The 23,285-nt window shown below is 35.9% G+C and overlaps 1 protein-coding gene across 1 annotated transcript in view; it reads right to left on the reverse strand.

Annotated features, from left to right (window-relative positions):
- Nucleotides 1-1,779: 1,779 nt before the first annotated feature.
- The window catches only part of LOC125655909 (uncharacterized), a 32,174-nt gene continuing 10,668 nt past the window's right edge, over nucleotides 1,780-23,285 (reverse strand). Inside the window, exons 4-27 of the mRNA XM_048886443.2 lie at nucleotides 16,818-17,302; nucleotides 15,654-15,938; nucleotides 15,333-15,548; nucleotides 15,073-15,253; nucleotides 14,782-14,883; nucleotides 13,288-13,463; nucleotides 12,945-13,181; nucleotides 12,045-12,284; nucleotides 11,123-11,587; nucleotides 10,442-10,724; nucleotides 10,170-10,351; nucleotides 8,861-9,181; nucleotides 8,588-8,734; nucleotides 8,137-8,446; nucleotides 7,669-7,909; nucleotides 7,370-7,544; nucleotides 7,076-7,283; nucleotides 6,828-6,988; nucleotides 5,994-6,143; nucleotides 5,716-5,902; nucleotides 5,491-5,590; nucleotides 5,345-5,394; nucleotides 3,168-3,431; nucleotides 1,780-3,018 (exon numbers count right to left, since the gene is read on the reverse strand). Of these exons, the coding sequence (XP_048742400.2) occupies nucleotides 2,927-3,018; nucleotides 3,168-3,431; nucleotides 5,345-5,394; nucleotides 5,491-5,590; nucleotides 5,716-5,902; nucleotides 5,994-6,143; nucleotides 6,828-6,988; nucleotides 7,076-7,283; nucleotides 7,370-7,544; nucleotides 7,669-7,909; nucleotides 8,137-8,446; nucleotides 8,588-8,734; nucleotides 8,861-9,181; nucleotides 10,170-10,351; nucleotides 10,442-10,724; nucleotides 11,123-11,587; nucleotides 12,045-12,284; nucleotides 12,945-13,181; nucleotides 13,288-13,463; nucleotides 14,782-14,883; nucleotides 15,073-15,253; nucleotides 15,333-15,548; nucleotides 15,654-15,938; nucleotides 16,818-17,302 (5,258 nt within the window). The 3' untranslated portion in view covers nucleotides 1,780-2,926. The remainder of the gene's footprint in view (nucleotides 3,019-3,167; nucleotides 3,432-5,344; nucleotides 5,395-5,490; nucleotides 5,591-5,715; nucleotides 5,903-5,993; nucleotides 6,144-6,827; nucleotides 6,989-7,075; nucleotides 7,284-7,369; nucleotides 7,545-7,668; nucleotides 7,910-8,136; nucleotides 8,447-8,587; nucleotides 8,735-8,860; nucleotides 9,182-10,169; nucleotides 10,352-10,441; nucleotides 10,725-11,122; nucleotides 11,588-12,044; nucleotides 12,285-12,944; nucleotides 13,182-13,287; nucleotides 13,464-14,781; nucleotides 14,884-15,072; nucleotides 15,254-15,332; nucleotides 15,549-15,653; nucleotides 15,939-16,817; nucleotides 17,303-23,285) is intronic.

The raw sequence follows: 23,285 nt of genomic DNA on the forward strand, positions 1-23,285 counted from the left end.
TCTCATCTATAAAGATTGAGCAAAGACAAAAATTGAGCAATATTGACTAATTGAAGTGAGTAATTTTGAGTTGATCAAAATTTGCTAGAATTGCACGTGATTTTATTGTTTCGTTGTAAAATAGCTAATCCTTTGAACTAATCCTTTTCTCAAATCATTTTACTGTCTATCGCTGTTCAATGTCTCGGAATAAAACCGAAAGGACCCACATCGCTCATCACCGAAAGGACCCACATCGCTAATCAGTATTTTGAGCAAGTAGATCAGTCTAAATTCGGAAACCACGGTTGCACGCTGCAAATTCATAAAAATACTTTGCACCATTACGAAGCTCCTATGGAATTGTAGCCCTTTCCAGAAAATGTCAGAATAACAAAATCGGAGAGGGCTACATTATTGCAACTATATATACATAATTATGTACCCCAGTAAACTCGAAATAAAAGCCACTACAGTTTCTATACCTGCTTTTATTGGCAACTCAACTTTATGACAAACGGGATGACTTCAGCTTCTCCATCGTCAACTTCCCCATATTTATGTACCTACATGTAGAGTTTATATCTCTCAACTGATTCGATACGCAAGAGCTTGTTCTGCATATGGTCAGTTTTTAAATCGAGGCAAGCTACTGACAAACAAGTTGATGGCACAGGGGTTTTTGACAGTCTCGTTTAGAGTCAGCAATTTGCAAATTCTATGGTCGTTATGACGATCTAGGTGGTAAATACAACCTATCATTGGGTCAAATGCTGTCTGACGTGTTTCATTCCGATTGTTAGACCGTTCGTGGCACACTTATTTTGACTACGGATATCTCCGTTGACCTGATCAAGATATAGGGCTCACAGCGGGTGTGACCGGTCGACAGGTGATGCCTACTCCTGGTGTGTCCAGGGGTACGTGTTTGCCCAACTGTCTATATTGTATTGCTAATGAGATTGATCACTGTTTGTTATCTTCACCTTTCATTCTATTATCAGCTACATATATGGTGTTTATGTCTCTCAACTGATTCGAAACGCAAGAACATATTTCGCGTATGATTTTTTTTTTATTAAACCGAGGCAGGCCACTGATGAATATATTAATGCTATAGGGGTTTCAAAAATTTCATTTGCATTCCGTTAATTCTTTGATCTTATTTGCTATGTAACGTGTCATTAGGTCGAATGCTATGGTGTTGTTGGGTTTTTTTCATATCAATACGCATTTTCCGAGTTGCCTTAATTGTCGTTTCCCTTTGTGTAACTTTAAATACACAGCCTTTACTCTGGGTAAAAGTCATGAATTGTCATTATATTGCAATACTTCTATTCTATATCAGTTCGGTCAAAATACCATCAACTAAACACTATTCTCTTTGTTTCACATGATTGTCCAATGATGATATGCGCTAAATTTCAACTCATTTACTAAGATTTGATATGACCCATTCTCAAAAGCGTTTATACACCTGCGGTGTGTCCGTCGGCCATATAAGCTCAACGAACTTAGAAAGAGTCAGCATTTCGCAAATTCTATGGTCGTTATGACGATCTAGGTGGCAAATACAACTGCTCATTGGGTCAAATGCTGTCTAACGTCTTTCATACCGATTGTTAGACCGTTCGTGGTACACTGATTTTGACTACGGATGGCTACGTGTCAAAAAGACACGTTTTTATATCCCTCCGCAACTCTGGGGCATAGCAAAGGAGCCGCTTCTCTGTCGTCAGCGAGACAGCTGTTCGTAAACATTTCAATGAAGATAAAACATAATAAATTCTAACAACTATGAAAAACAAACAGAATTTATCAATAAATTACAAAACTTGGCACATATTTATAACATATAATCATTATATCACATGCAATTGTAGATCTATGAAAACACAATTCATTGAGATACCCCACCCCCACGAATTTAGAAGTGTGTTTATTTATTGATAATATTACATAAAATCATTCAGATTTCAGAGAAGATAGGTTTAATCGTGACAAGAGCTGTTTACATAATGTAAACGGTACCTGCTCTTTCTAAATATCTACTCAGTTTTAATTTAGTATAAATAGCATTAAAGACGATGTTATCTAAATGTTTTGCACGTAAACACTATATATCAAGTTTGGCCCCATCCTGGAGTCTGAACCTTTACCGTGGGGAGTTTGAAATCTACAATTATTAAGAAAAAGATTTTTTGAAAATTGGTATATATTTGACCATTTTCTCCGCCCATAAGGCTCTGGGGGGGGGGGGGGTGTCCTGAAATTTACCATTTATGCCTCCTTGTCCCTAAGATGCTTCATACCAAATTTGAAAATAATTGGAATGGTAGTTATCAAGAAGTTTAAAATGTTCAATTGTTATGCACGATGGACGATAACAAAACCTGTGTGACTCAGGTGACCCCAAAATACATACACAACGAGAATAAAGCAGTCAGAAGATCCAGTAACCCAGCACAGTGTTATGTGACGTTCAGCTGCAGAGATTGGGGAGCCTGTTTGGAGGAATGCAGTGTCTGAAATTGCTACACTGTTCAGTACCGAGGTAATTGGCACTTCGTTAAAGTAGTTCTAGTATTTCATCCCCACATATGTTTATAATTTATTGCAGTAATTATTAGAAAGAAGATAAAGAGATTTTAAAAATTAAAAAGTCAAATTCCATGTATTTTAGTGTTCTCAGCAATGACTTTATGTAATTGCATGTTTTTCTACAGTCATTATTTAGGAAAAGGTAAACGTCGTTTTTACAGAGATACGTATATTAACAAACTGAGACCACAGGACGAACAGTGCAGTTCATGGCACTTCATAACACTTCTCATAAATTATTGTTCTTGTCCACAAATAAATCGAAATTTGAAAGGATTTTTTTCTGTGCTACTGTATTTCCATCTAGCTGCTCAGATATTTGTGTGAAGGGAATTGATGAATGCTGCTATAGCAAAGACCAATCCGACGAACCCCACCAGGACGCAGTGGCCCAGGATCCGCTCCCCAATTGCCGGACTTTTATACCGCTCATTGTTCCTGTAAAAAAAATATGTGCATTTCATATTTTGAAAATCTACGTAGTGTATTCATAAAACGAATTTGGTAACTGGTATTAAAGACGTAGTGTATTCATAAAACGAATTTGGTAACTGGTATTAAAGACGTTTTTGAAATATTAAGCGCACCTGTGACATCGAACTCTGGATGGCTGAAACCATAAGTGGAAAGCATTGTGTCATCTGTGGATGCACTGAAATCATCGAATGGTTGTTGTTTACTGGCTAGATAATTCATCTCTGACTTAATCTCAGTGACGTCAATTCCTTGACAGCTGGTCCACGTGACACCATCATCATCACTACAGAGCTGCGCCATTCCGTCTTGAGAGATTCCAACCAGGGTGGATGTATTCGTTACCACGCCTTCTATATCCCCAACGCCATCTACTTCTAGTTAACAAAGGGAAGTGTAAATCGTTAATATTTGTGAAGATATCTATCTTTTTGACAAACGTCTATGAGACTTGCAGAAAATCCTAACCATAGTCAGGCCTCGTGACCAGTAATAAATAATTCAAGTTAGGGAGAGATATGTATCTCGGTTAGCATTTTACGATTGTATGTTGCTTGAAGCCCTTTAGAAAGTTTCTGGTAACCTCACTTTGAGGATGAGCTTTAATCCCCCAAAATCTGAATCCACAATCATTAGGAGTTATTTCCCTTTCAAAAGATGAAATTCTTCAAAATCACGCTTCAGTTTAAGCACCTTTAATATCCCAGTCAATGGAACAAATGGATAATGAGTTACTGTGCCCATACTGGATTCTTAAACTTAACAAAAACCTTCACAAACATGGAAACATTGCTGGATCCAGTAAGTGTTCTTACAAGCGTATATCTTTGCTCCTCACGAAATTATTAAAAAAGGAAATATCAATATCTAGTGATCAGGCATTCAAACAATTACTTTGATAAACACTACCCTGATTCTACGCACTAGTTTTCTGAAGTTTATATTTTTAAATAAAGTGCACCGCCACGGCACATGATACGCCCGTCACATATTGTTAACAGTATAGATTGTACCCATTAAAACATTTTTTTTTTATTATCACCTTAATTAAATGTCACAGTGACCTTAAAGTAGGATGTGACACACCTTCTACCTAAGATGCATTAGTTGACCAAATTTGGTGATTCTAGGTCTAATAGTTTTCAAGTTATGAGCCGGACAAGTTTTTGCCATATATGGCCATATCTTCTTAATGAAAAGTCACAGTGACCTGGTTTTAATGTGCGACACACCTTCTACCCAAGATGTATCTAAAGACAAAGTTTGATGATTCTAGGCCTTGTAGTATTTAAGTTACGGGTCGGACACGAAAAAGCTAACAGACGGACGGACAGACGGACGGACATGAACGCCATACCATAATACGTCCCGTCTTAAGACGAGCGTATAAAAAGATGCTGGGGTTCCCCATGACAATATTATCATAGTTTTCTGATCTAGCAGCTTGTTGGAATTCCCATGGGCATGAATTGTGTTCCTTTATTAGCTGACCTACGATATATTCTTACGAGGCAGAATTTATTCAAAAGCTTCTACATAAGAGGAAAAACGTCCCATGCTGTGACCGTCAACTCGATATTTAGATATATCGACGACGTTTTATCTATAAATAATAATCATTTTCATTCACATATCGGATTCAATATATCCATGTGAATTCAAAATAAAAGAAACCAGTCTTCCACATCTGCTTCATACTTTATTGAACACAGATGTTAACGGCAAACTAACAACTCAACTTGACAAACGGGACGACTTTACCTTCTCCATCGTCAACTTCCCATATTTATGTAGCAATATTCAGTATCACCTGTATCTGATGTTTAATTCTCTCAACTGATTCGATAAGCAAGATCTTGTTCTGCGTATGATCAGTTTATAAATCAAAGCAGACTTCTGACAAAAAATACAGGGGTTTAAAGAATCTCGTTTAAAGTCCACATTTCGCAAATTCTATGGTCGTTATAATGGTAAATTAGATAATTTACCAAGACAACCTGTAATTGGGTCAAATGCTATCTGACGCGTGTCATACCAATTGTTAGACCGCTCTTTACATACTGGGTACGCTTACATGATCAAGATATAGCGGATGTGACCGGTCGACAGGGGATGTTTACTCGTCTTAGACACATAATCTCACATCTGGTATGTCCAGGGGTCCGTGTTTGTCCAACTCTTAATTTTGTATTCTTTATAGGAGTTATGAGATTAATCACTGTTCGTTATCTTCACCTTTTCATTTTAACAAAAGATAGACCTCCTTCACCATTATTTTGCCTTGACCTACCTTCCCAAGAGGTTCCATTATCAGTAGACATGGAACACATATTCTCCCCCCTGAAAAAGACAGAGATAGCAGAAATTTAAGACATATTTTGGACGACGTCAGCCAATATTTTAGTAATTTCCCAAAAGGTTTCACAGCCTACTTACTCTACTCCGCTTTGGACACACGCGAACATTACTCCAGTTATTGTGTCTGTAAGAAAAGATCTGTCAGGCACAGAGAAAGCCGGGGTATCTGGTCCCGTACCTAAAATAATTGCCGTAAACATGTACATGTATAATCACCATGCTACCATATAGATATTATTCCTTCAGCTCATCAAACTATAAGTCCGAGTCAAAGATAGATATGCAAGATCTATGTAGTCTTACTGTTGACGGTATTGGCACCCATTCTGCAGCCTTCGAATTCCACTCGGATGGCAGGGTCACAAGTTCGAGTGTTCCCTGATTTAGGGATGATTCTAACATAAGCTGCTGTGAATTCCTCAGAAACATTCAATGAAAATTTGAAGGCGTCGTTAACAGTCTTAGTACTGTTAAAGGCCACAGTAAACCACTAAAATACGAAAGTGAAAGTCTAGGTAAATATCCAGGAATTGAATTCCATGTTCGTAAAAAGCTTTGATAAATTATGATAAACAGCTTACCTTAATGTCCGTATCGTTATTGCCCACGTAGGTCCAGAAATGCCCATCATCGCTATACTGTAGTGTCAAACTGGTGACGTAATCATCATTATCATTTCCCGCGGAGAAGACCGAGAAACCGATTATTTTCATTCTATCAACAAAGTGTATCTGCAAAAATAAATGTAATGCTTACAAGGTACATCTGTATTAATAATTAGGATATTTTTTGGTTTCCAAACTAACATGGTCAATGCATCTATTATGGTGTTATGCAACAACTTATGCACCGTAAACTATTTGATATCATCCCCTGAAGATGGAAGGAATAGGTTGAAATTCAAATTCATATACTTGATTGATTTAGACTCGGGCATATTCGAATAGCTTTATCTGTATGATTCATGCTTTGTCAACACATATTTCACACGTAGTCAGAAAGAAAACAATGACGTCAGTACATTTTGACATCGTATTTAAATTGCGCTAAATCATGTCTAAAACACCAAGGGTAGTTAAATATGCACCTCCATCATTTGCATTCTCATCATCAGCCTTCATCATTAACTTTCATGATAAACCTTATTCATCAGCTTTCATCTGCAGCATTCATCATCAACTTTCATCCATAACTTCGTCATAACCTTCATCATCAGTTTTCATGCTGATTATGATGTGCAAAGTTGAAAAATTCTGAAGACACCCGTGTCACCATGTACATTAGACACACGTATAAAGTGATAAGTACAGCGCCCAACATCTTCAATGCGCACCCCTGATAATTGCAGGGTCTCAACATCATCACTACAGGTTGTTTGAGAGGGCCCTGACAATACAGAATGCTTGATCACGTACCAGTACGAACTCGTGATTACAGAAAGGTTTGCCTCTCTTCTTTGGTCTCCATCCGGAGACTGACGACTTCTTAATGTTAAAGGCCATGTTCTGTTCAGAGGAAGCAGAGATTTGGGAATCAAGAAGGGCTGGTGTATCTGTTCCTATCATCTTGTCGCAAACTGAAATTCATAAATAATATATATATATATATATATATTGACTACAACGAAAAATCGGTTGTATGTATTACAAGTAGGTTCACTTGCCCACTGAACCAAATCCGAACTCCACTAACTCTAACAACGTATTGTGCATATTAAAGTCGTCTCTGTCTGGTCTTTGGTACGACATGTACGTGACTTCCGCCGGTATGACTGTGTGTATATTCACGCTTCCGGTTTCGAATTCCGAGTTTGGATCAATGGAAATATTCAGCGAAAACGTCGGGAAATCCGTAAAGGTAATCACGGGATACTGTAAATACATTAAAGTATTATAGAAATGCATTGATTGTTTACAATATCTATGATTCATGACAAAATAGACCGTTATAATTTTACCGTTAAATCGACACCACCAGCGACGGTAACTGCTGCATTTGGTTGAAGAACTGTCCATTCATTAACAGCCACAAAGGCTGTGTAAGTTGGCAATAGGTAGTGAACGACAACGGACGAAGCATGTGCACTTGAAGTATTAACTAGATTAAGCCTTCCATACAATGTTAGTTCGTGGCTGAAACGAAAGAGAGCATAAATTTCTGGTTAAACTAGCGGTAAACTAGGTCTACACCCAAACTCGATACGAGAATTGATCTCCATGTAAATGATTTAATTTGGTTCTACAGTTGATCATTTACCCCGAAGATCTTTGTGTATGGTGAAAAGTGTCGGTCCATGTGTTGAATTCTAACTGCGCAATTTCAGCACCGCTCACTTGTATGGTCACATTTCCGGTTGCAGTGGCGAATCCTCCATTGTCACCGGCTACTGAGACAGTGAAAAAGTGTACAGATCCATGTGTGTTTCCTGGGTGATCCGTGACTTGGAAAGTGAAATGAAACTGCGTAACGCTGTCATTTTCAAATCTGAATTCAGAACCTGGGAAAATATAAGAAATACATAGCTCTAAATCCTTCATTCATGGTTTTCCGTTCATTCCGTGCCCAAATTTATCAACACAGTTAATATTCACTATTTAGAACATCATTTTAAATAAATGCTATAACTATGTTATATTTACTGCAGTTTCAATTGCTATAGTGAAAATAGCGAACTAAAAATATTTAGTATTTTGATATTTTATAAAAAGCTTCATTGATGTTTACCCGTGTTAGAGATGACGCCCAAGTCAACCGTCATTTGGGTCATCTGTGACGTAGGTAAAGCAGACGCCAGTGTGGCTGTCACAGTCGTGTTTTGGGAACATCCGATGTTTTTTCCAGATGCTACATATGTTGCGTTTATAACCGTGAAGTGAGCCTCTCCAGCAGAGTATGGCATTGTGATGGTCATGACGTACCGGTCAGTGGTTGTAGGGAGATGAAGATCCACACCCCACGTCACGTAGTCGCTTATGAAAGCATACACCAATCCAGCATTCGGCGGGTTATTGGTCACAGCGATGTTTGTATAAACCTATAAAGCAGTAAAAATAAATGCTATTCTCTCAATGTATTGTTGAAAATGTATTCAAAAAATTATTTTACGCAAACGTCCGTCGTCCGTATAAGACTATCAAAACTGAGCCCAATTCAGTCGTCAAGTACAAAAACATACATTTGTTGGCGTAGATACAACTGTCAAGGACGCTGAATCTGAAAGAGTCGTGGATAAGCTGTGAGTAAGGACTATACTGCAGGCCAGCGAGTCTCCCACAATCACACTGGGATCATTTGCAATGGCTAAAGTTACTTCAACTACAAACTATAAATATATGCAGATTTTGTATAAATTCCAAAATTCATGACTTCAGAAATTCATTCAGAAATTGTATGTTAATGAACAGTGAAATATACGTCACTGGTTGATTGTGTAACTGATGATATTTACCGCATTGGCATCAACCTCTACCGTGGAACCACCAAGATCCCAGTTGATGATGTTGCCGAATTGAAGGGAAGCTGATAAATAGGTTCCATTATTTGTGCCCTCGACCAATGTTTTATTCACTTTTTCGACACACACATGTTTTCCACTCCATAAAAAGTTTGCATCACAAATGTGCATCCCCGTGGAAGTCACATCAAAATCTATTTTATAGTCCGTCACCGAATTGGGAGATGTGAAGACCTTTGCGCGGACGGATATGGTCGATCCTTTGATCACATTTACCCCGGATGGATAAACCACCTCCAGAACAGGGGAAGCAGTCTGCAACAGAAGTACAGTTCATTTCATCGTGCATTCCAGATGGACTTCAGTATCAAATGAATAACATTTGCATATCTTAACTCCTCTCTCTGAGAAAAGACAGATCTTACAATTTCGGTCAATCATATTTTTACGAACTCTAAGGAATATCGTCAGGATCCGGGTTGAAATAGGTCCTCGGTACCCCTTGATTGTCTTAAGAGGCGACTACATGGGGCGGTCCTTCGGATGAGACCGAAAAAACCGAGGTCAGCAGGTGTGGCACGATAAAGATCCCTCCCTACTCAAAGGTCGTAAGCACCAAGCATAGGCCTAAATTTTGCAGCCCGGTGAACGGCAATGGTGACGTCTCCATATGAGTGAAAAATTGTTGGGTGGGACATTAAACAATATACAACGAACCATAAGGTTGATCTACCCAAGGGTACAGCGATACGTTGAAATATTATTCATTATTCTATTTAGAGAAATAAGACATTATTTCTATTAATTGGGATGTAAAATGTAGTTGGTTATGTGATCGATCCCTATACGCTCGAAGTCCGTTATAGAAGATTTGATCATGTACCATATCACATGATGTCATTCCTCTGAAATGATTTATTTCCTGTACACCACTTAACAAATCATAGATATGATGCAAGTGAATTATGCCTGAAATGTCACGAAAAATTATGTATTCATTGAGAAACATCGCATGACCTTAAAAGATATTTCGTTACAATAATTAGAAATTTTAGAAATCTATTTCAATGGTGTCGCTTGATTTGACGTTACGATTAAATCGTGTCGCTTTATCATACATCTTGTTATAAAATCAATTTGATTTCATTTTCAAAATTTTATATTTCCAATGTGTTTGCCTTTGATATCTTTTCAAAACATGAAATTGTTTTTTTAATTGGGGTATCATTTCTGGAGTTACATGTACATCATATTAGGGAAACATTTTCAAATAAAAATAGTAGGAAGCAATATCAAAATTTACAGTGAATGAGTCGCTGGAATTGACATAAACTTGTGCAGCCTTTGTTCCAGTCGTCCAGTCGTCTGTGTGAGAAATGGTGAGATCAAAATACGAATTTCCCAGGTTACCGAAGTCATACCCATCGCGTACCAAGACCACAATCCCAAATGTAATGCTGTTGTCTGACGTAAAGGGGAGCTTTCCTGTCAAGATAAATGTGTAAGCATATGTAATACGTAAGTACCAATTTTAGAAATGTTGATAGGGCATTTTTTATTCCAGTTCAAGCCTACCAGAATTAGTCACTGATGGCAGATGAAAACTTGTCGCTGAATTACCACCACCGGTAGCATATTTTGTGTGGGACATCCAGGAACCATCTGAGACACATGGTACATTTGCGCCAGTGGATTTAACGTAAACTCGACAGACGGACAGTTCTGTATGGGCAGCAGTAGCCTCAATCGTTAGCTTGGTGATGACACCGACTGGCAATTCGGCAGACAGTTCGAACTCCACGCCTCCTCCGTTGGGTGCAGCTATTACTTGAGACGAAGTTAGGGAATACTGGACCGTCTGCAATAATAAATAGTTATGGTCTTAACAAATACGTTTATCGTCTATTAACGAGGTCAGTGTGAGGATGTCTAGCTGAGAAAAGCATATACATGTAGATCTATCGAACGAGCATGAAGTGCCAATTCGATCATGACTTCTCAGCTCGATATACCATTCAAATGGCTACAGACCATTATTATGAAAATATCACGTTTACACATTATTTCTAAAGTATGCGCAATATGCTGCTTTTCGTTTCTAAAAATTCTATTTTAACCAAAGTGTTGTATGACTTATATAGCATGCCGTATCATATGCATTTTAATGTACAAATAGTCACATGCACTGTATGTTGAAGTTTATTTTATAGATCCAGAGAGAAATGTATCGCTATGTAATGTGTTACAGTCACATACCGAGCTTGGATAAGAGTTGACAGAGTCTACTATGGAAGTGATGTATCCTTGCCAGAGGCTTCCAGAGTTGTAGGCTACTGATGCAGTGGTTGTGATGGAATCCCCAGTGACAGCGCCCTTGTCCACCAAGGATACGACAGCACGGACCAAAACTACCACATCCTGGCTCCCGGAATTATCCAAAGATCCCATATTGACATATCCGCTGTCTTGGAATTTGTTATATTCCTTGTTTTGAATGTACACAGGAGGATTGAATTTCTTGCAGGTTAGATTCCCAGACACGAAGGCAAAAAGAGAGCAAATGGTGGTTTTGGATGTAATATTCTTTTCCGCTATAAAGGATATAGTAACATTTTCGTAATACGTGTTCGGGGGCAGAGTAAGAGAGAGATCATAAACAGCGTGTCCTCTTGGTAAAATGTTTGGATAGCCATTTCCATATGTCAGCGATACAACAGGTGCCTGGGAATAGATGTTATACAGTTTTAGTATTTGAACGTGGATATGATTCACAATTTCAATTCAATTCAATTTATTCGCTCAAACCATGTTAAAAGGTACATGAGGTACAAGAAATATAATACATGCAAGAAAAATCGTCAGGGGTTCATACCGGGTATATGGAACAATGCAACTTTCTTAGATATCAGAGGGGAACATAATATACACTGTATGTATAAATAAACATAATATACACTGTATGTATAAATAAACATAATATACACTGTATGTATAAATAAACATAATATACACTGTATGTATAAATAAACATAATATACACTGTATGTATAAATAAAAATAACACATGTAGTAATACGTTTAAGAGGTAGCAAAAGTTTAGACACTGTAAAATGAAATGGAATTCATCTCCACCCATTCAGAAATAAGTTGGATTAATTAAGAATTGATGAGTGATTACCGTTGTAGTTTGTGTCCCCGCCACCACGGCCAGTGTGGTGCTTTGAGGTGATTGGATGGTGGATCCGTGCTGTAATTCTCCATTAATATTGATGTTGTCTCCTAGGTTCAGACTGCCCGTGCTGACGTAACAAAGGGTGACGGAGAAACTGATTGTGTCGTTCATAGTATCCGGATCCAAAGCGACATTAGTAATGATGCCCAGGTCAATGATTGCTTTATCGTTCAAATTATTGCTTTCCTATACAAATATATGTAGAACAAATCTTAGAGGTCTATATGCCGCATCTGCTAAGGATGGTATGTGCAAGTTTCACAGAAATGTGTCTACTTGGTATGAAGAAGCTGATGAAATTGATTTAATTGACATGGAGAAGTTTATGAAATCGAAATTGGAAAGTTAACGACGGCAATAATCGACGGGCTATTTGTTATCTAATTAGAATAGCTAACTTGAGTCGGTTAAGATGAACATTTTAAAACAAAAGTACTTCTTTTATAATTCTTCACTTGGTCAAAACTAAGTATTTACACAGCCAGGTGATAAAACTAAGTATATACACAGGTGATAAAACTAAGTACATGTATATACACAGGTGATAAAACTAAGTATATACACAGGTGATAAAACTAAGTACATGTATATACACAGGTGATAAAACTAAGTATATACACAGGTGATAAAACTTTCACAATTGAATACTAGTATAAGACAGAGACACAAATTATATCTTGGTCATAATATTTTTTTGTGAAAATGCCCACAGGTATGTTAAAACATAATTTCTTTTAAAGCATAATCCAAAAAGTGTTAAAGTGAATGTATAGAAAAATGTGAATAAATGTATGTAGTATTAACGATATTTTGACAAGCGATATTGCGCTGAGCAAGTTAACTTACACTGCTTATGAGAGTGATGTTAAATTTGTTGACACCGCATTTTATGTTACTGCCAACAGTTCCAAGTTCAGCGCCACAAATGTGAACAACCTCGTTGGCTGGTGTTGGATCGTTGACAGTTACTAGGTAAGTTTCTGTCTGATTCACGAGCGTCGTGACCTGAACATTGATTGTCTCTTTACCACCCTGGTGGATTGTTGATGAAATTGGAGAAAGGCTCAATGTCGGCGTACCGGGCTACACAGAGAAATAATAGATATGGTTATTTTATATACATTCTATAAAGTGTAGAATAAAACGTATTTAGTTTCATTTCACTCGACAAAGTAGCTGCTTAACATACAGCTTGTGGTACAGCGACGTCTGACGCGGTTACATTCTGTTGAAATGTGTATGAAACTCCGCTTAGATCAACATTGACGGTGAAACTGTAATTCTGTCCAATTACTGCCGATGTAGGTATTTCTCCGTAGATCAGGAAGGAGAAGTATTTCTCAGCATTGTCAGTGACATTGAAATCTGCGAAAAGAGTATGGTATAACAGAGAAGCGAGTACATTTAATAATGTTTGCATATACGAGGCTGGTATATTGAAGGAATAATAGAGCGGTATATTGTATGAATATCACACCAGTGTATTATACGAATATCACACCAGTGTATTGTATGAATATCACACCAGTGTATTGTATGGATATCACACCAGTGTATTGTATGGATATCATACCAGTGTATTGTATGAATATCACACCAGTGTATTGTATGGATATCACACCAGTGTATTGTATGAATACCCCACCAGTGTATTGTATGGATATCACACCAGTGTATTGTATGAATATCACACCAGTGTATTGTATAGATATCACACGATTGTATTGTATGGATATTACACCAGTGTATTGTATGAATATCACACCAGTGTATTGTATGAATATCACACCAGTGTATTGTATGAATATCACACCAGTGTATTGTATGGATATCACACCAGTGTATTGTATGGATATCATACCAGTGTATTGTATGGATATCACACCAGTGTATTGTATGGATATCACACCAGTGTATTGTATGAATACCACACCAGTGTATTGTATGAATATCACACCAGTGTATTGTATGGATATCACACCAGTGTATTGTATGAATATCATACCAGTGTATTGTATGGATATCACACCAGTGTATTGTATGGATATCACACCAGTGTATTGTATGAATATCACACCAGTGTATTGTATGAATACCACACCAGTGTATTGTATGAATATCACACCAGTGGATTGTATGGATATCATACCAGTGTATTGTATGGATATCACACCAGTGTATTGTATGGATATCACACCAGTGTATTATACGAATACCACACCAGTGTATTGTATGAATATCATACCAGTGTATTGTATGAATATCATACCAGTGTATTGTATGGATATCACACCAGTGTATTGTATGAATACCACACCAGTGGATTGTATGGATATCATACCAGTGTATTGTATGGATATCATACCAGTGTATTGTATGGATACCACACCATTGTATTGTATGAATATCACACCAGTGTATTGTATGGATATCATACCAGTGTATTGTATGAATATCACACCAGTGTATTGTATGGATATCACACCATTGTATTGTATGCATATCACACCAGTGTATTGTATGAATATCACACCAGTGTATTGTATGGATATCACACCAGTGTATTGTATGGATACCACACCATTGTATTGTATGGATATCACACCAGTGTATTGTATGGATATCATACCCGTATATTGTATGGATATCATACCCATACGGATAGTATACAGGTATATTGTACCTGTATTGTAGATCCTTCCAAAAGAAAATGAGAATCCGCCACTTCCAGACGCAGTGGGAATCGCACCTGTCTGTGAGCCGTTGTAACACATATAAGCATTTCCTTGTATAAAAAAAAAGAAGAAGATTATTCCGTTACAATATTACATAACCATAATACTAGTATTTAATCATGCGCAGAACACTTGAATATTTCTAAATGAGGTATAAACCTCAAAGATTTTTTTCAAAACCTCATATACTTTATTGATTTTAATACATTAAAATGAACATCAGATGCGAAATGCTTTACCATGTCCAGTGTAATGTGCGGAACATAACTCTATGTAGGACGAGATAGTGCCAACCACCTCCAGGGAAAAGTCTGCATAGGGATGAAGAATGAATGTCTTTACTGTCCAGCAACCAGTGGCTCCAGGATTTAGACTTAAGGGACCGTCCACTGTTACTAGGGGGTCATGTACTGTCGTATCCTGTTCCATAAAAATATTAGCAACATATGTCTTATCATCTACTCTCACTAAAATCTGTTTGATATTGTCTATGACTTACAGTGTAAGTTATCAGGAAGTCTTTTTCAAGCAACATCCATGTTGTATTGTCCCATATTATGTCCGCAAAAATTTTGATTGGTTCATCAAACACAGTGTCTGCTGGATCCATGACGTAGGCGGAAAATTCGATAACGATATCGTTGGCTTCCGGTGTTGTGGTGTCGCTGCCGTCGTTTGTTACGATACTGAGGTCAACTTCAAGGACATCGTTGACCTAGATATATAAATGACTGCTTTAGTCTTTCGTGTACTTAGCTATGCACCATGAACTACATTAAAAGAAATCAAAACACAGGGTAAGGTCATAATTGTTTCCCACCTGTAACATATTTGGTGACGTCAGTTTGGTTGTGTACTGAGTTGGACTCCAACCAAAGAAATTACTTCCTACAAAGGTTACATCTGGATCACAGAAGGAAAATGTTGGACTGTTCGCATCCGTAAGGTCGCTGAAGACTTTTATGGACAAAAAATTACTGCCATCCGGAATGGATACCGTCAGGGATACAGGGAGAAAGTTGTAGAAATAAACGGGAGATGTCACGTTTGGAATTTCTCCGGAAGTCAGAACCATCACAGCAGTTACATTGGTAGGAATAGCAGACTGTCAAAGAAAAATGATCATAAACACTACAACATTTCAGCCATTTTAATCATACAAAAATGAGTTTTATTACTTATGGTATTTTTTTTTCTTTTAAAAATCATGAATGAGTAGAAACAATTGAATCCTCGTAATACTTTGTACCGCGATTAACTAAGCTACTGGAACTCTTTTGTGTTGCAACTATGAAAAGGAGGATACAATTAGTTGTTTACATTTCACTGCGGGACTGTTTCTGATAGAGGGTGTGCGAACTGAGGTAGGGGTCTGGGACCACCCAGTGGTTCCTGGTTTGCCCATGGGGTGATTAAAGGAGTGACTCCCTGGGAGCCCCTCAATTTCTACTGCTATGCAGTCCATTACCATGCCTAATTTAAGTCGTGAAATGGAAGGGAGATTGTCATATCCTCTTAAGATCTTACCCCAGGGCCGAACAACAACAAAATGGACGCGCTTATGGTTTCAGTGTATAATTCATTAGATAAAAATGAGGATTAACGTTTGGTATTGGAATTTGTTGCATACCGATGTGATAGACGTTTTGGTGTGATTTAAATCAGTACTACAATGTTTGTTCATTTCCAGTATGACATGTGACTAGATTGTCAATTCTAATAGTAACATTAGTAAGGATTTTGTATGGGAGATACAACCATTGGACATCACATCAATGTATTAAATTCTCCACAAGAGTGTTGACGAATAATGATCTATGACGTGAATGAAAATTTTCACTTCATGATTTTATTTAATGTTTATATGAAATCATTATAGAACAGTAGTTCTATTTGCCAATATTGAGCAGCCAGTTTTGAGAGAATTTTCAATATGAAAGAGTTCTGAAGTTAGATAATTCCAATATGACGTATTGCAACCTACTGCTTGTCTTCTGTATCTGAGATGTCGATGATTTTCTACTCCTGTGTGATCTTCAAAAATTTCTTCTCTCCAGTTATATATGTTTGGAACGTTTTCCATAATGAATAAGTGTGTTTCTAAATCTGGCATCGGTTTGTCTGTGACGTGTATTTTCACTTTAGCATAACCAATACGGTTCTCTCGAATGTCGGGATAGCCATATTCATCATAATTATACGCCGCGATATTCACTTCGATACTGTCCTCAGTCATGACGTCATATGAAAGATCTCCTGTGTCATGGTTTATTTTGAAGTCACCGTTGTTGGAAGAGACACCCACTATTCTGTGGATAATTCTTGAGCAGTAACATTGGGATAGACCCGCCTCGGCACAGCTACTGGAGTCTAGATCTGTCGCCGCCAAACCACGAAGAACTCCACGAGAAAACGTCTCCACTTTAGCCACGAACACAAGGTGGACGTACTCAGGAGCATATAAATTGTCTGAAAGATTCATCAAAATAGCTTAAGATGAAGAATGGGAGAAATAATATCATGTAGGACACAGATATCACTTTACGTGAATCTGAATAAGACATCACTTTATGTGAATCTGAATAAGACAATACTTTATGTGAATGTTAATAAGACATTACTTTACTTTATGTGAATATGAATAAGACACATACCTTACTTTATGTGAATATGAATAAGACACATACCTTACTTTATGTGAATATGAATAAGACACATACCTTACTTTATGTGAATATGAATTAGACACATACCTTACTTTATGTGAATATGAATAAGACACATACCTTACTTTATGTGAATATGAATAAGACACATACCTTACTTTATGTGAATATGAATAAGACACATACCTTACTTTATGTGAATATGAATAAGACACATACCTTACTTTTTGTGAATATGAATAAGACAATACTTTATGTGAATATGAATAAGACAATACTTTATGTGAATATGAATAAGACAATACTTTATGTGAATATGAATAAGAAAATACTTTATGTGAATATGAATTAGACACATACCTTACTTTATGTGCATATGAATAATACATTACTTTATGTGAATATGAATAAGACAATACTTTATGTGAATATGAAAAAGACAATACTTTATGAGAATATGAATAAGACAATACTTTATGTGAATATGAATAAGACATTTACCTTACTTTATGTGAATATGAATAAGACACATACGTTACCTTATGTAAATATGGATAAGACAATACTTTATGTGAATGTGAATAAGACACATTCTTTACTTTATGTGAATATGAATAAGACACATACCTTACTTTATGTGAATATGAATAAGACACATACCTTACTTTATGTGAATATGAATAAGACACATACCTTACTTTATGTGAATATGAATAAGACACATACCTTACTTTATGTGAATATGAATTAGACACATACCTTACTTTATGTGAATATGAATAAGACACATACCTTACTTTATGTGAATATAAATAAGACACATTCTTTACTTTATGTGAATATGAATAAGACACATACCTTACTTTATGTGAATATGAATAAGACACATACCTTACTTTATGTGAATATGAATAAGACACATTCTTTACTTTATGTGAATATGAATAAGACACATACCTTACTTTATGTGAATATGAATAAGACACATACCTTACTTTATGTGAATATGAATAAGACACATACCTTACTTTATGTGAATATGAATAAGACACATACCTTACTTTATGTGAACATTAATAAGACACTACTTTACTTTACGTGAATATGAATAAAATACATACATATGTCTTATTCAGAGTCATATAAGGTAATGCTTGTCTTATTCAGATTCACGTAAATTAATTTCTGGATCTTATATCAGATTACGTAAAGGAAACTTTTTAAATGTTACAAAGTACTTTTCCTTTATATTCTGAATTTTCAAATTCGAAATAAAAAGTTTATCAAAGTACAAAATTTCTACTTATAAAAGGCACATGATTACCTGCACTTTCTGGTATTGAAATAAAATTCTATTTGCAAATAACTGCGCACATCTTGTGCAATAAGATTTTCAATTTTGGCTTTCGAGTTCCGAATAGGGGCTAAAAGGTATAATCATTATGAATGATTGTCATTCAAACTCCAACTGTTTGAGGTTTAGGATATAAGCTTTGTGATAGAATAGTTTTGTTAAGTCGTGAATTTTAGGATATAAGCTTTGTGATAGAATATTCTTGTTAAGTCGTGGAGTTTAGGATATAAGCTTTGTGTAGAATATTTTTGTTAAGTCGTGGAGTATAGGATATAAGCTTTGTGTAGAATATTTTTGTTAAGTCGTGGAGTTTAGGATATAGACTTTATGATAGAATAGTTTTGTTAAGTCTGTAGATACTTCTGTTTCAGATGAAGCAATTGACCTTTGTTTTCCAAAAGAGGTTTAACACCAAGTAATGTTCAATAACATTGAAATGTACAATGCAAAACTGTTATAATGCATACCATCCAACGTGCTCCTCCGCAAATTTTATATATCATTTGGAGATATTACACTTTGGGATAGACTCAGTTTCTAGATCTTACATAGCGAGGAAGCTGCTTGAGACAATATCTGTGAGAATGGGTTCTCTCCATCTGGAAGTATTCAATTTCTAGATCTTACATAGCGAGGAAGCTGCTTGAGACAATATCTGTGAGAATGGGTTCAGTCTGTTGTATTTACCTACATTTGTACAATACAAAGTGACTTTAGTAGAATCAACAAAATTATTGATGTAATTTTCAAAAGTGGTCCATGTAAAACGTTCGATAATTGTAAATAAACTTCATTATGTTTAAAGACAAGCACCAGGTACTTCACTTTCTTTCACTTTTGTGATCAAACATAATAAATACCTTTTTGTATTCATCTGAATGCGATGTCAATTCAAAGTCTAGTCACTTTCAGAAAGAGTATGATATAAAATCACGAACAGTAGTACTCTGTTAGATTTAACGAGATCATTTAACTTTAGACACATTTTGAGAAGGAGAGTTAGATTTAACGAGATCATTTAACTTTAGACACACTTTGAGAAGGAGAGTTAGATTTAACGAGATCATTTAACTTTAGACACACTTTGAGAAGGAGAGTTAGATTTAACGAGATCATTTAACTCAAGATACACTTTGAGAAGGAGGTTTGACGGTACTTATGGCACACTTTGAGAATTTATATTTAAGGAGATGTTAACAAAAATTCATGAACAAGTAGAAAGGTTATATTTAAGGAAAATTTGATAATTTAGGCGAAATAAAATTGACTATATATAGCAATTAAGACACAATTTCTTTGACTCTATTTACTATCAATATGGACACAATTTGATTGGTTATATTTAGCAATTTAGAAACAATTTGATTTGCTACATGTATATTCAGAAATTCGGACAGAATTTGAATGGTAACATTTAATATTTTAGGCACATTCAGATTAGTTATATTTTAGTTGTAGTAATCATTATTGAGATACAATTTGATTGGTTATTAGCCGAGAGAGTTTGATCAGTGCTGCTCCACTTATATATTAGTGGATTCAAACACTACAGGTAATGTTAAAGCAAATAGTCCCCATGATCTCCATAATCAGAAAATCGAATAAGAATTAGGGCTTGCAAGGTCAATCAATAATGAATTTGTTAACCGGCTCTGAAATGTGTCCTTTATTTGTACATGTAAATAGGGGTTTGCAGCATGTTCCAGAAATTATCATTATTCATTGTTCTGTAATTATTCTAAAATCAGCTAGTCTATTCACGTACAAAATATGGCACACTACACAATATGAGTAGAAGGAAATATCTATTCAACGAAAATAATTGGAAAAATTCAAGATATTTCCATTTTTCTTCAGCTTAGCACATCATGCTGAGCCAATGCTTGGTTCCTTGGCATTGAACACAGTCAAATATGATTTGAAATATTTAATTTGGTAATGTTTAACAGGTACTCTAGCTATCATCATGTATTTATACACAATTTTGAGAAACGTTCTGTTACGACATACTAGTGAATTACATGAGTGATATGAAAAAATGAAATTCTAACCTCATTTCGTATTTGTTTCGAATAGAGACAGAAATATATTAATGTACACATTCGTACCGAATTCGTTGCACTGCATGTATTAACCTGTCCATGTATTAACCTATTGTGTCCATGTATCAACCTACTGTGTCCAAATAATATCAACCTATTGTGTCCATGTATTAATATATTGTGTCCATATATCAACCTATTGTGTCCATGTCTGTGGAGTCCATGTATTAGTCTGTGGAGTCCATGTATTAAACTATTTAGGTCACAATTCCTCATACAAGAATTCTAAATCTTTTATTTTTCTTGTTTTATTATAATTATTTATTTTTGTTTCAGCCTTTTAGAGAACTTTGGAGAAAAAATGGATTTTAAAACAACATATTTTACGTACTTGAAATACCGGTATAAATCTTCGACAAAGGCAATACAAAAATCTAGAGGCTCTTTCATCGTTATAGGGTTCGAGCCTAACCATGAAGCATGGATATTGTTTGTATGTTGTCTGTATGCTGTTTGTATGTTGTTTGTGTGTCGTTTGTATGTTGTTTGTATGTTGTTTGTGTGTTGTTTGTATGTTGTTTGTTTGTTGTTTGTATGTTGTTTGTGTGTTGTTTGTATGTTGTTTGTGTGTTGTTTGTTTGTTGTTTGTATGCCGTTTGTATGTTGTTTTCCGTCGAATTCGATCATTTTTCACCCACGTAGATACGGTGTCAGTTCTTACATGAAAGAGCGGAGATAACGAACAGTGATCAATCTCATAAATCCAGTAAGGAATACAAAATTAAATAGTTGGGAAAACACGGATCCCTGGATATACCAAACGCGGGACCAGGTGCCTTGGAGAAATAAGCAACCCCTGTTGATCGGTCACACTCGCCACGAACCCTATATCTTTATCAGGTAAACGGAGTAATCCGTAGTCAAAATCATTGTGTAAGGAACGGACTAACAATTGGTATGAAACACGTCAGACAAGTTACGACCTAATGACACGTTACATATACAAATTAGATTAGTTTGCCAATAGAACCTGTCATTCAGTCATTTGATGTCTGACATGTTTCACACCTATTGTTAAGCCGTTCTTTACAACTTGATTTTGACTACGGATTGCTCCCTTTAACTAATCAAGATATAGGGTTCACGGCGGGTGTGACCGGTCGACAGGGGATACATACTTCTCCTAGGCACTTGATCCGACCTCTGGTATATTCAGGGGTCCGTGTTTTCCAAACTCTTAATTTTGTATTCTTTACAGGAGTTATGAGATTGATCACTGTTCGTTATCTTCACTTTCTCATCGTTACAATGACCATAGAATTTGCAAAATGCTGCCTTTAAACAAGACTATGGAAACCTTTATAAATATCAACTTCTTTGTCAGTAGCTTACTCCGAATTAAAACTTATCAGATACAAAACATGCTCTAGAAGGGTATCAAACCACTTTTGGTCTAAAAAATATAGGATTATAGGAATTTGTTTTACAGTTTATATGGCAAATATAGGGATTTTTACAGCAGATTTATAGGAATAAATAGGGTTTATATTATATAATTTGAATAAAAGTTTATTGTTTCATCATAAAAATCTAGCAAGCATAATATCATACTGGAAAAAAAATAAATATAAACAAAGACAAAATCCTTTCAGATGTGGACAGTTTTCCATCCAATAGACAGTTCTTATACAATCATCATAGTTATTCTCTTCATATCAATCTAATTAAATATCAATCTGGCATCAGCTCCTGGATTTTTGGGGTTTTTCTTTTTTTTTTTTTTATATCATTTTTGAAAATAGGACTGTCATTTTTGTTGTTGTTGATATATGGGGTTTTATAGGGATTTTAATGACTTATAGGGAAATCATAGAAACCTTCAAGTTTATAGGAAAATATATAGGAATAAATAGGGACTTGACACCCTGCTCTAGTGCATGAAATCAGTTGAGTAAGCAGGTGATAATGGAATATTGCTACATAAATATGGGAGGTTGACGATGGAGAAGCTAAAATCATCCCATTTGTCATAAAGTTGAGTTGTTAGTTTTGCCGTTAATATCTATTTTCAATTAAATATCTAAATATGAAGGGATGTGGAAGACTGCCATGTCTTTTCATTCCAGTTCATAGGTATACATGAATGAAAATGAATGTTGTTAACAGATATGACGTCGTCGATGTATCTAGATGTGGAGTTGAATACCACATCAAGAGATTTTTCCTTCTGACGGAGAAGTTTTGGATGAATTCTGCCTCATTAGAATGCAAAGAAGGTCAGCTAATAATGGAGCACAATCCATGATCATGGGAATTCCAACATAGTGTTGGAAGACCTAATCACTAAAAGACAACGCAGATATTGGTAATGAAGAATTCTAGCATTTTAA

This window comes from Ostrea edulis, chromosome 7, assembly GCF_947568905.1.
Source record: "Ostrea edulis chromosome 7, xbOstEdul1.1, whole genome shotgun sequence".
NCBI classification, from domain to species: Eukaryota; Metazoa; Mollusca; class Bivalvia; order Ostreida; family Ostreidae; genus Ostrea; species Ostrea edulis.